Genomic DNA, 13,021 nt, shown 5'->3' on the forward strand with positions numbered 1-13,021 from the left:
ATACTTTTTTTGCCACTGTAAGTCCAATTAATCATAATTATTATTAAATGTTTTGCCACCTTCCATAACTTGAAGAGCCTTTGTACTGAAATGGGTACAAAATACCAAATAGGTGTACTGTTAAGTTAAATAAACAACTATAGTAAGTTCATAGATGCCAAATAAAGTAACACATTTAAAATAAAAACAATTCTGTGAACATTTCTATGAAATTACGTTTTACTTGTGACTTTTGAAAATAAAATGTAAAATCAAGGTGTCAACATGCCATTTTAAAAACAATGCAGATATTGGAGTAAACCTATTTTGGGTTAAGACAAGTAACTGAGTTTGAAAAAGACATCCAATTACCAGTTTGCATTTAGAACGGTTGGTTTTATTATAGCTAATAAATAAAGAAACCATTGATGGATAACTTGATAAAATGGTGCTCTGTTCAATTACTAGTCGGAACTAGGAAACTCAAATTTCCGACTTGATGATTCGTTGAACGCGGGACGTGTATAACTTACAACCAGTTAGCAAGTCGGAAATGTCAGTTTCCTAGTTCCGACTACTACATGAACGCGGCATAAATGCATCTCTCTCGTCTGCCCCTGCAAGCCGGTCAGCATACGCGTCATCACACTCCCTATTCTGATTGGTCTTTTCCCACGAATAGTAAACCGGCATACGCGTTCATCACACTCCCTCATCTGATTGGTCAAGTAGGCGGGCCTTCTTACTTCGACGACTACAATATTCGTACCGCACATCAAAATATATTGTAGTAGTGCTCGCGTTCTTTTGTAAAACCAATCAGAAATAGACCAGATAGAATTGAAGAGTGGTTTCGCGGCCGTACTAGAATCTTGATGTCAGGGTTTCACGTCTTTTTCTTCTGAAGACGCCATTTTTGAGAGCGGCTGGTTGGATCGCTCGTTAGCACACTCCCCCACTCACTCACTTTTTCTCCCTCTCCAGTGCGCGCGCACACACACACACACACACACACGTAGTCTGTCTGCTACTCCGACTCTTGTTTAAAAACCATTTATGCTTGATCATGAGTGTGGTCGGAGGTTTCGTATGGCGGGTGTGACGCAATTGCGGAGCAATAAGAGGAATGCAGAGGCCAAATCAAGCTCTGAATCGCATCGCCGTGCGCCTCAAATTGTGAAACAAAGCAGAGGACTCTGTATTGCTCCGCATTGACATGATTGGTTGACGGTATGTGGGGGCGGGAGGTCCTGTATAAACACCAACTCAACTTTCTTGACAAATTCCTTCACGATAGTTCAGCTAAACACAAGATGTCTGCGCAGTAAATGCTTTACAGCCACCTCAGATGCAGATTGACCATGTAAAGCCTTTAGTCATATACACAGAGACCATTCTCTAGCACAGGCCAATTCTCAACCAGGGAGAAAAAGGGTACATTTGGGAGCAATGCAAGATACATTTATTTTTGATGAGTGCAGATATATGCAGGGTGGGCAGATTACTTAAAAAAATGTAATCCGTTACTGATTGCAGTTATATAAAAAATTAAGTAATCAGTAACGGAAACTTTTGGATTATGCAAAAGTAGTAACATAATCCGATTACTTTTGGATGACTTTCACTTCTAACACCCGGGCATATTTTAAAACCTTGAAAACGTGCATCCATGGAGTCTTGATGACTGATTGACCAGTGGGCCAGGGTGCAAAACATTTTATAAAAATATTTTTAACAAGAAATGTGTATAAATATAAACAAGTTCAGAGTGGTCTGTCATGTAACAATTCAGATAAAAACAACTGAGATAAGACAAACATTAGGCAACATGTTGACCTAAATACAGTACCAGCTGCTAGTTTATACATATTAAAGGAAATTCCACCCCAAAACTATTTTTTGTTTCATTAGTCCATTGTTGACATAAGCAAAACATTTGGTGACTGTCAGCAATCAAGTTTTCAAGATATGTAACTTTCAAGGGATTGCTTCTCTTTCTCACAGGTAATCTTAATTTCTCTATTCTATAACATCCTTCAGCCTTGCCCCGATGAACTCCCCTCTTCCCCTGAATAAAAAAAAAGTCCTAAAAACTAGAACTGTGTCAATTACATCCCAATTTCAATCAGTACAGGGATTGAAATGCTCGCCTATTATATGGACATATACCATGTCTATTTCAACAACTCACAGGAATTGAAATGGAAATGTTCACAGCTGTGCTCACTTATAACTGTCCAGATCTCCAACTGAAGAAGCTTGTAACACACACACACACACTTCCTGAATGCCCCTTTTTAAAATGTCCATCCCTCCTTTTCACTCAGTGTCCTCAGTATTAGCAATAATCCCAGTATTGTCAACTGGGTCAGGAGGTTCTGATGGCACCCCCCTGTGTAAAAAAGAGAGAGAAAAATAATGATATGAATGAAACATGCACAGACAGACCAGTGATGTAAAGTACTTAAGTAAAAATACTTTAAATGACTACTTAAGTAGTGTTTTGGGGTATCTGTACTTTACTATTTATATTTTTGGCAACTTTTACTTCACTACATTCCTAATGAAAATAATGTACTTTTTACTCCATACATTTCCCTGAAACCCAAATTGTACTCATTACATTTTAATAGGAAATGGTCCACTTATCAAGAGAACATCCCAGGTCATCCCTACTGCCTCTGACCTGGCAGACTCACTAAACACACATGCTTAGTTTGTAAATTATGTCTGAGTGTTGTAGTGTGTCCCTGGCTATCTGTCAATTAAAAAAATGTAAATGGTGCAGTCTGGTTTGCTTAATATAAGGAATTTGAAATGATTTATACATTAACTTTTGATACTTAAGTACATTTTAGCAATTCCATATACTTTTGATACTTTAGTATATTCAACAGACTTTTAGACTTTTATGAAAGTAGTATTTTACTGGGTGACTTTCTTTACTTTTATGAAAGTATGATATTTTAGTACTTTTTCCACCACTGAGACAGACAGACACACACAGTGGACGGACATGCATATTACAACTAGTACAGAAAGCTGGAATACATTTACGCACAGTACACATTCGTCAACTGTATGTTCTACCATAGTTTAAGTCGGAAGTTTACATACACCTTAGCCAAATACATTTAAACTCAATTTTTCACAATTGCTGACATTTAATCCTAGTAAACATTCCCTGTCTTAGGTCAGTTAGGATCACCACTTTATTTTAAGAATGTTAAGTGTCAGAATAATTAGGAGAGGATGATTTATTTAAGCTTTTATTTCTTTCATCACATTCCCAGTGGGTCAGATGTTTACATACACTCAATTAGTATTTGGTAGCATTGCCTTTAAATTGTTTAACTTGGGTCAAACGTTTTGGGTTGCCTACCACAAGCTTCCCACAATAAGTTGGGTGAATTTTGGCCCATTCCTCCTGACAGAGCTGGTGTAACTGAGCCAGGTTTGTAGACCTCCTTGCTCACACGATTTTTCAGTTCTGCCCACAAATTTTCTATGGGATTGAGGTCAGGGCTTTGCGATGGCCACTCCAATACCTTGACTTTGTTGTCCTTAAGCCATTTTGCCACAACTTTGGAAGTATGCTTGGGGTCATTGTCCATTTGGAAGACCCATTTGCAACCAAGCTTTAACTTCCTGACTGATGTCTTGAGATGTTGCTTCAATGTATCCACATAATTTGTGTTCCTCATGATGCCATCTACATTGCATCAGTCCCTCCTGCAGCAAATCACTCCCACAACATGATGCTGCCACCCCCGTGCTTCACGGTTGGGATGGTGTTCTTCGGCTTGCAAGCCTCCCCCTTTTCCTCCTAAAGTAATGATGGTCATTATGGCCAAACAGTTCTAATTTTGTTTCATCAGACCAGAGGACAGTTCTCCAAAAAGTACGATGTTTTTCCCAATGTGCAGTTGCAAACCATAGTCTGGCTTTTTTATGGCGGTTTTGGAGCAGTGGCTTCTTCCTTGCTGAGAGGCCTTTCAGGTTATATAGGACTCGTTTTACACTGGATATAGATACTCTTGTACATGTTTCCTCTAGCATCTTCACAAGGTCCTTTGCTGTTTTTCTGGGGTTGATTTCCACTTTTCGCACCAAAGTACGTTCATCTCTAGGAGACAGAACTCGTCTCCTTCTTGAGCGGTTTGTAGGCTGCGTGGTCCCATGGTGTTTATACTTGCGTACTATTGTTTGTACAGATGAACGTGGTACCTTCAGCCATTTGGAAATTGCTCCCAAGGATGAACCAGACTTGTGGAGGTCTACAATTGTTTTTCCTGAGGTCTTGGCTGATTTTTTGGATTTTCCCATGATGTCAAGCAAAGAGGCACTGAGTTTGAAGGTAGGCCTTGAAATACATCCACAGGTACACCTCCAATTGACTCAAATTTGGTCAATTACTTGTGTCATGCACAAAGTAGATGTCCTAACCGACTTGCCAAAAGGAGGATGGCTCAATAATGGCTGTAAATGGAATGGCATCAAACACATAGGAACCATGTGTTTGATACCATTCAACTCATTCTGTTCCATCCATTACCACGAGCCCATCCTCCCCAATTAAGGTGCCACCAACCTCCTGTGATACACACACACACGCCTACCCAGAGTAAGGTGGCGGGGGTGCGTCATGCTGCCCACTGCGGTTCAGGGCTTCGCCATAGGAGGGCAGTCCTGGGGCGATGATCCCAGCGAGAGGCACTGTCTCTGGGGCAGGCTGGCCATCCAAAATCATCCTCACTGGACCACTGAAACAGATGACATAAAAGTAATACTAGGTTAGGCTACACACAAGTAATGTTGGCCACACACAAGACAAAATATGGGAAGACTCAGGGTCCATTGCTTATTTCTGAAATAATGTTGCTGCTAGGTAGGGCTATCCGGGATTACATAGACCTATGTTATCATGTTGCTAATACCTCATGTAGGCTACTGTAATTAAAAAATAATAAGACAAATGTACTTTACCATATGTTGCTACTATGTAGGGATACCAGGGATTACATAGGCCTACTTTATAATTTTAAATTTGCTGACAGGTAGGGCAACCAGGCAGTAGATGCTTTAGGCTATAGTGTACATACTTACACTCTAAGATCGACACACTAACATACATAGACACAACACACACACTCAATCTTACCTGCCTGCCATTCTACCAGCCTTGTTCTTGTAACAGTAGCAGCCCAGCACCGTGGCTATGACAGCAGACACTAGAATAGCCAAGATCCCTGCCACTAGACCCGACACATCCACTCTGGGCGCCGTGTCTAAAAAAACAACACAATAAATATATTTGCAATGTACATTATATTAAGATTACAGCCTGTGCGATTATAATCCACAACACTAGCATCATCCATAGAGAAACATGAGGACAGTTGTGAGAAAGTAAATGTCAATATTGACTTAGTATAGATTTCCTAAATACCCCCCCAAAAAAAAGGTCTTACTGTGACTGCTGGTATATGTGTCCCAAAATACATTCTGGGGATAATAGAAAATTAATTCCAAGTAAATTTCTAGTATCCGATTAGTCAATTAATTGAACAAGCTTACAGTATTCTTAATGTGTGTAAATAATCCATCATTTCCAACAGACTTTCATGAAAGGTACCACCACATTCACTGCCCCCTTCCCTCACCGTTTTGGTTGTGTCCTCAAACACCTCCCTGGCCTCCTCGTAGGTGCACACCTCCTCCATGCACTCCCTCTCAAGGCTGCCTGGCGTCACCAGCTCCAGGTCCCATTTGTTCCAGAGCAGCGAGCGAGACAGGTACGAGGACGCAGACTGTTGTCCCAGGAACACTGGACCCAGAAAATGAGAAACAGAGAGACAGACAGCGTGCGAGAGACAGAGAGGGAATAAGACAGACAGACCGAGAGAGAGAGAGGATATTGGTGGTCATGAGATTGAGGTTGATATAATCAGAGATAGAGACGGAGCCTCTTTCACACACACACACACACACACTAGCAATCATTGATCATAAGTCTGACTTCGACAGACAAAAGTCAGTATTGAATGGATAACCTCACAATCAGATATAAATAGAAAAAGTGAAGCAAAAGAACAATTGCCCGACACAGTGGTTCCCAAACTTTTTCACTCAGTCCCCTTTCTATCTTTGGGGACACCCCTCCCCTACACTGTCCATGACACAAACTGGTCACACCCCTCTTGGAGGAGAGAATTTTGCAAGTTTCAAACTTACTTCCTGCAATTCTATAAACTTTCCCATGGGGTGGTGATTTTTTAAAACAGCAATTCTTCACATTTTGCCATGTGGTGGAGAACACATTTTGCCATTTCAAAGCAGATTTCCTGCAATTCTACATAGTTTGCCATGTCTTGTCTGTTCATGTGATAATTGAGTGACTAAAACATTACAACAAAATCAACGCGCTAAAAAAAAAATCTATAAATAGCTCTCTAAAGGTCTGCAATGACAAGAGGAAAACTGATTCACTATCCAATCACGAAATTGCACATTGTGCATTCTACTATTACAACTTTCAAGAGTAAGTTAAAAGCCCAACTGAGTTCTTTGGGCTGAGATCCTGCTAACGGGATCGATATGACAACAGCCAGTGAAAGTGCAGGGCGCCAAATTCAAAACAACAGAAATCCCATAATTAAAATTCCTCAAACATAGAAGTATTTTACACCATTTTAAAGATACACTTCTTGTTAATCCCACTACAGTCTCAGATTTCAAAAAGGCTTTACAGCGAAGGCAAACCAAACGATTATGTTAGGTCAGAGCCAAGTCACAGAAAAACACAGCCTTTTTTCCAGCCAAAGAGAGGAGTCACAAAAAGCAGAAATATTGATAAAATGAATCACTAACCATTGATGATCTTCATCAGATGACACTCATAGGACTTCATGTTACACAATACATGTATGCTTTGTTCGATAAAGTTCATATTTATATAAAAAAATCTGTTTACATTGGCGCGTTACGTTCAGTAGTTCCAAAACATCCGGTGATTTTGCAGAGAGCCACATCAATTTACAGAAATACTCATAATAAACATTGATAAAAGATACAACTATTATGCACGGAATTATAGATACACTTCTCCTTAATGCAACCGCTGTGTCAGATTTTTTTTTAAATGGAAAAAAATAGAAAAAGCACACCATGCAATAATCTGAGTACGGCGCTCAGAGACCAAAACAACCCAAACAGATATCCGCCATGTTGGAGTCAACAGAAGTCAGAAATAGCATTATAAATATTCACTTACCTTTGATGATCTTCATCAGAATGTACTCCCAGGAATCCCAGTTCGATAATGTCCATAATTTATGTCCAAATACCTCCTTTTGTTAGCGCGTTCAGTTCACAAATCAAAATTCATAACGCGCGTTCACTAGCAGCAGATGAAAAGTAAAAAAGTTCCTTTACAGTCCGTAGGAACATGTCAAACGATGTATATAATCAATATTTAGGATGTTTTTAACATAAATCTTCAATAATGTTCCAACCTGAGAATTCCTTTGTCTGTAGAAATGCAATGGAACAGATCTCGCTCTCATGTGAACAAGCGTGGTCAGCTCATGGCACTCTGCCAGAGCCCTGACTCGTTCCCCTCTCATTTGCCCCCACTTCACAGTAGAAGCATCAAACAAGGTTCTAAAGACTGTTGACATCTAGTGGAAGCCTTAGGAAGTGCAATATGACCAATATCCCACTGTGTATTCGATAGGCCAAGAGTTGAAAACCTACAAACCTCAGATTTCCCACTTCCTGGTTGGATTTTTTCCTCAGGTTTTTGCCTGCCATATGAGTTCTGTTATACTCACAGACATCATTCAAACAGTTTTAGAAACTTCAGTGTTTTCTATCTAAATATACTGATATAAATATACAAATATGCATATTATATATCTAGCTTCTGGGACTGAGTAGCAGGCTGTTTACTCTGGGCACCTTATTCATCCAAGCTACTCAATACTGCCCCCAGCCATAAGAAGTTAAGGCCTCACAGTTTGGGAACCACTGGCCCAATATGACCGTACATGAAGTAGGGTGAAAAAGGAGGGGGTAAACCTGCCTCCAAACATAACATTAAATAGTTTATCTTTAGTCTCTCTGTGTTTCATAATTTTCCTTCAATTTGCAAGAAGAGGCTGAATGTATGTCATCGGAGAAAGCATCCAAGACGGCACCCCGTTGTCTCTGTATCTATCTGATTCTGTCTGGTCAAAAAGAGTAAGACATTGTTGCCGCTCATAGCACTGAATGCATGGGAAGCCATGCAAGGGAAGCGAACATTTGGCCACCCTTGAAAAAAAAAAAGTCTAAAATAATAGCAGATCAGCGTTGAGCTAAACTGAGTGAGCCCTACTGTGAATGGTCCTGGCGCACAAAAAGAGTGTCAAGTGTCAAGGGAAGCCAGTTTGGATTTGGCTTCACACCAATCACTGACAGCTAATTGCTAGCTAATTGCCCCTTTCCTAAATTACTCATGGATGGAGATTGGGATTTAGACATGTGGTTTCACTTAATTCTCCGTACTGGCCAATGATTATAACAAAGATTCTGATCCAACCAGAAATTCATACATTGTGCCCCTGGCCTGAGAGGATGGAAGTTCAATATGTAGCTAGATGTAGTAGGCTAATGTTAATTAGCTGGCTCATCGTTGCCCATGAAAGGAAGTTAGCGAGCAAGCATTTTAGCCAGGTAGCCTAGGACAACAAAAACTAAAAGTGTGTACTGTATGACAGTCATATACAGTTTTGTCAGCATCAAAGAGAGGAGGATAGCATTTCTCAACAAGTAGGGTGATTCAACATGTTTTTTCTACAGCCAGCCAGACACATCATATTTAGCGTACGTTGATTGAACTAAATCGTTTTTGTTATATTTTAGTTTTCACTGTATTGGACTAAGCATAGGTGATTTGATGATGTTGAACTGTTGAAGTTGAAATAGTGCTGGAATAGTGAAGGCAGCTCCTGTTTTCTTTGCAACTTGCGGTAACTGTCCGTGGTTCTAAATCAATAGCTGTTTAGTAGTAACTTGCTTGACAATGATGTAGGTCATGTAACTGTTTGTTACATGCAATATGCTTTGTGGACTTCATCAGACAGAGGTTGCTCTCCGGGTTTGTGATGAAACAAAGGTGTGGTTGAATTTATTCTGCCACTGTGTCTGTCTCCTTGTCTCGGCCTTGGGCCTATATATTACAGTGGCAAGCATATGAACTAACAGGTTATAGAGCAAACAACACAATTATCACAACACATAGGTAGTAATATGGCTTTTTCTTCCCTGGCTTGGCTTCTCCAGTGATTTTACCCACACACCACGACTGAACAGATGTGTGTTTACCTTCGTTGTGGTTGTAGACAACTCTGGCCCGAGCCAGGGGGACCAGCGACAGCATGCCAATACATATCTCTGCCAAACCTGGCATTTTTCAAGCAGGAGACACAACTGCAACAAAATGTATTTATTCATTATTTCTCTAATTAAATACGCCATACTCAAAACATTATTCAGTGATTTTCTCATGTAAAAAAAGCACCCACACATAAAAAAAACGACTGTTTCGCCCTCTTGAGGCGGAGGTTGAAACGAAACAAAAGCTACTTTTAGAATGTTTCGACATGTAACAAAATTGAATCACATAGGAACAAATACCTACATTGTAGCGTATCGTAGGCCTACTGTCTTATAAATAATAAGGAAAATAAAGAAATACATTTACATTTTTATTTTTCTATCTTAAACAAAATATTTGTTCGGTTGCATTGAGAAAAGAGAAAGCACAATTAACAATAATTAATTATCATAGCTATAGTTATATCGATAATAAACAATTGGTCAGTGATGCCTGCCCAATGATTTTGGTCGAAAATAATTGATCGTAATTCGTTAACGAGAAAATATTATCCTTACCTTGTGTCTTCGGTGTTTTCGCTTCGAAACGAATATTTAATCCTCTATTTTCAACTCGCTCACCCAGGCTTTCCTTAATTTAGACCATTACTAGGCTAATTTACGACAGATACAATATCTACACAAATGTACCTGTTAGACAAACACCCTGCCTATAACGTCACATGACATACCCGTTTTACAACATACCCTATGGTCATGGGGGTGTGAGGGCAGAAAGGGGGAGTTTCCTGAAATTGTGTGTGAAAGAGAGGAAGAGAGATCAACAAGGATATTAATTTCCATATCCAAACAGTTGCTGTCACGTTTACTTTAACGTTTTAATTGACAGAAAATAAGTAGAGATTTGTTATGTTTACTACTATAACGACATTCGATACTATGCTATAGCCACAGAGTGGGGGGCCAAAGTGAGGAATCTGTGAACCTTGGTCAGTGGCGGTTCTAGCTTGTATGGCTCCCTGGGCGAACCCCTCCTTAAGCGCCCCCCCTCACAACAACAAAAAAAGCACCATTCTGCACTACCTGTAATTTTTATTCAGTCATTTGGAACAACACAAATAAATAGTCCTAACATTTAAAACGATATAAATATAAATATTTATACAAAAATAAGACAAAAAAAGAAGTAACAAAGACAAATAGAAACAAATTTGTTTCCATCCCCCAACACTGTCAACTAAACTAAGTCAAGACTAAACCAATTCACCTTGGTGGTGTGCAGACTGGTTTTATATTATTCTTAACGATTCCGTGTATAACTTTAGACCGTCCCCTCGCCCATACCCGGGCGCGAACCAGTGACCCACGAAGCATCGTTACCCATCGCTCCACAAAAGCCGAGCAAGGGGAACCACTACTTCAAGGTCTCAGAGCAAGTAACGTCACCGATTGAAACGCTATTTAGCGCGCACCACCGCTAACTACGCTTGCCGTTTCACATCCGTTACATTTCGCACAAACCAGAAAAAATGCAACAATATGTCTGTGAAACTATATATTCACAGTATTATGAATGAATTGTGGTTTATTTGGTAGCATTTCGTAGTGTGACTGATTTTACTAATTGCATTAGTCCTCTACCAAGTTAGAGGTGCGCTATTTCATAGCCCCTTACCTCAGGCTTCCAGTGGGGAGACCTGCCCCCTCCCCATCTCATACTTCTGAGTGGGAGACCTGCCTAGGCAGTAGCCTGCCTAGCTCACAAACTAGAATCAGGGCGCCCACTCCGACAAGGTTAGTTGACCCACAGCCCCACACGTTGACATGATATCATTGACGTGACGTGGAAATGAGTGATAGAAAACCGATCGCGCAAATGTCACCATTCCAATTTTTTTGGTTGCCCTTGTCGCCTATAACTAAATTTGAAACAGGAGTCTTATCATCCATTCATAGGTATGATGGGAAAAGAGATAACCCTTAGGGCAGTGGAATTTGGTATTGTTCTGCCCTCATGTGGCAGTCCCCCAACCCCAGGTAGACCTCTATGCAGAATATTTTTTAATCCTTGTGATGTTCATGTTTTTGTGTTCACCCAATGTTCACGGGTCAGATAGACCCACAATATTATTGGGTATTTAAATCAATACAGCCATAACAATTTACATAACAATACTTCATACTTAGATGTTGACATCAATTACAAACAATATAGACAGCATACATGGTTAATATTTGCCATTTACCTCTGCTCACATTTACCTCAGATCACTTTGCTTGTAATTGTAAACAAAACTCACTTATAATCAAGACATGGGTGGACAAACATCGCATCGCTTCTTCTTGTTGCTACCAGCTGCAATCTAGAATGATGAAATCACTTAAGTTCAGGAATTTTACAAACATCACTCACTCACTCAAATGTATTTATATAGCCCTTCGTACATCAGCTGATATCTCAAAGTGCTGTACAGAAACCCAGCCTAAAACCCCAAACAGCAAGCAATGCAGGTGTATAAGCACGGTGGCTAGGAAAAACTCCCTAGAAAAGGCCAAAACCTAGGAAGAAACCTAGAGAGGAACCAGGCTATGTGGGGTGGCCAGTCCTCTTCTGGCTGTGCCGGGTGGAGATTATAACAGAACACGGCCAAGATGTTCAAATGTTCATAAATGACCAGCATGGTCCAATAATAATAAGGCAGAACAGTTGAAACTGGAGCAGCAGCACGGCCAGGTGGACTGGGGACAGCAAGGAGTCATCATGGCAGGTAGTCCTGAGGCATGGTCCTAGGGCTCAGGTCCTCCGAGAGAGAGAAAGAGAGAAAGAGAGAATTAGAGAGAGCACACTTAAATTCACACAGGACACCGAATAGGACAGGAGAAATACTCCAGATACAACAAACTGACCCTAGCCCCCCGACACAAACTACTGCAGCATAAATACTGGAGGCTGAGACAGGAGGGGTCAGGAGACACTGTGGCCCTATCTGAGGACACCCCCGGACAGGGCCAAACAGGAAGGATATAACCCCACATTTCTGATGTTTCTGGCTATAGATTCTCCCATCCCTATGCAGGGTACTCATGAGTACCACATTTTTGCCTTTCTTTGGCAAGTAGGACACTAGGGAAGTGTCGGCCGTGAACACAAACTTAGAGGAATTGATAGGCCTGTTCCATGTATTCAAGAGCTGAGGTGGGAGCTCTGGGTTATTTTTGCGTACTGTTCCTCCCATCGTCAGATTCCTCTTGAGGAGCTCCTGTCCCAGATTGTGCGAAGTAAAAAAGTTATTGCATGTGATGTTGTGGTCACAGTTGTGGTCACAGAGCCTGTGTCATGTCCAGGACAACCCTTGGTTCTTCTCAGGGGCTCCTCCACCTGGCCTCCCCGTATGGGGTTAAGACGGTATGTACTGCCTAACGTTTGGCACATGGTTGTAAAACAGGGGAAGGCGGTACACCCACTTGTCCCACACTGACCTGATTACAGCTGGCTTGTCTCTCTGCCGCCAAGCTGGTCTGGTGTCTCAGTTATCGAAGCGGATAATCCTGGAAATAATGTGGAAGTCTTCAAGAGACATTGTTGCACGGAAAAGTTATCTGCCAGTTTCTGCATCCCACAGGGATTCCCCATTTGATCTGAAAACACCAGCAAGAATAAGAA

At 40.8% G+C, this 13,021-nt stretch overlaps 1 protein-coding gene across 1 annotated transcript; it reads right to left on the reverse strand.

Moving 5' to 3' along the window:
- Positions 1-1,680: 1,680 nt before the first annotated feature.
- tmg2 (Transmembrane gamma-carboxyglutamic acid protein 2) lies at positions 1,681-10,049 on the reverse strand. Its single transcript, NM_001165242.1, is given in 7 exon segments — positions 1,681-2,371; positions 4,599-4,742; positions 5,141-5,267; positions 5,451-5,484; positions 5,643-5,806; positions 9,346-9,450; positions 9,916-10,049. Coding segments are annotated over 6 exon segments (627 nt in total). The 5' UTR covers positions 9,431-9,450; positions 9,916-10,049; the 3' UTR covers positions 1,681-2,298.
- Positions 10,050-13,021: the final 2,972 nt, after the last annotated feature.

This window comes from Oncorhynchus mykiss, chromosome 30 (genome assembly GCF_013265735.2).
Source record: "Oncorhynchus mykiss isolate Arlee chromosome 30, USDA_OmykA_1.1, whole genome shotgun sequence".
Classification (NCBI taxonomy): domain Eukaryota; kingdom Metazoa; phylum Chordata; class Actinopteri; order Salmoniformes; family Salmonidae; genus Oncorhynchus; species Oncorhynchus mykiss.